Here is a 666-nt window from a genome sequence, read left to right as displayed (position 1 = left end):
GAGACAATCGACTTCACATTGAAGAACAAACGGGGCTTCAACATTCTAAATCACGCCGCTGTCGAGGGCAACGCTCAGTACGTAAAGCAGACCCGACGAATTATAGTCGCATAACTTAATACGACTTAATACGATCACGTCTGCGTAGTAATAGCTTAAAATTTAATCTAATTTAACTACATGAATTTGTGAATTTGCAGTGTAACAGAGAGGCTGGTTATATGCGCATGTCACTTGGTAGATGAGAGAATGGAGGACGGAAGTGCAGCGTTGCATCTAGCGGCGTTGAACGGACACAGAGAAGTCGCAGCCATCCTCCTCTCGCAGAATGGCGGCCGCTCCAAAGTCAATCTGCGCAACAATCGAGGGCAAACACCGTTGCACTTAGCGACTGAGCAGGGACATTGGTCACTCGTTGAGCTGCTGGTGCATTATAATGCAAACATCGGCACCATGGATGTGGATGGTAACACCGTGCTGCATATCGCATGCTGCACAGCCAAGATGTCAAATCAACAGATAGCCGAGCCTACGCTCGAAAGTAGTCAAGATTCACCAATTATATGTGCTGTACGTTGTCTGAGAGTATTTTTTACGTGAATACGAGAACCAACTCTATGTATTTATATATCGAGCCTATATATATGCCTATATATATATATATAT

At 44.3% G+C, this 666-nt stretch overlaps 1 protein-coding gene across 1 annotated transcript; it reads left to right on the top strand.

The window, feature by feature from the left end:
* Nucleotides 1-6: 6 nt before the first annotated feature.
* Nucleotides 7-570, top strand: LOC105461243 (E3 ubiquitin-protein ligase MIB2-like; the record flags this gene model as incomplete). Its single annotated transcript, XM_011707740.1, has 2 exons — nucleotides 7-77; nucleotides 201-570. A coding segment is annotated over exon 2 (321 nt), but the record flags the coding sequence as incomplete, so codon positions are not given.
* Nucleotides 571-666: the final 96 nt, after the last annotated feature.

The sequence above is a fragment of the Wasmannia auropunctata genome, unplaced genomic scaffold, assembly GCF_000956235.1.
Source record: "Wasmannia auropunctata unplaced genomic scaffold, wasmannia.A_1.0 LD302762.1, whole genome shotgun sequence".
Lineage (NCBI taxonomy): Eukaryota > Metazoa > Arthropoda > Insecta > Hymenoptera > Formicidae > Wasmannia > Wasmannia auropunctata.
The sequence above is the reverse complement of the archived record's forward strand: the minus strand, read 5'-3'. Positions and strand labels throughout refer to the sequence as shown.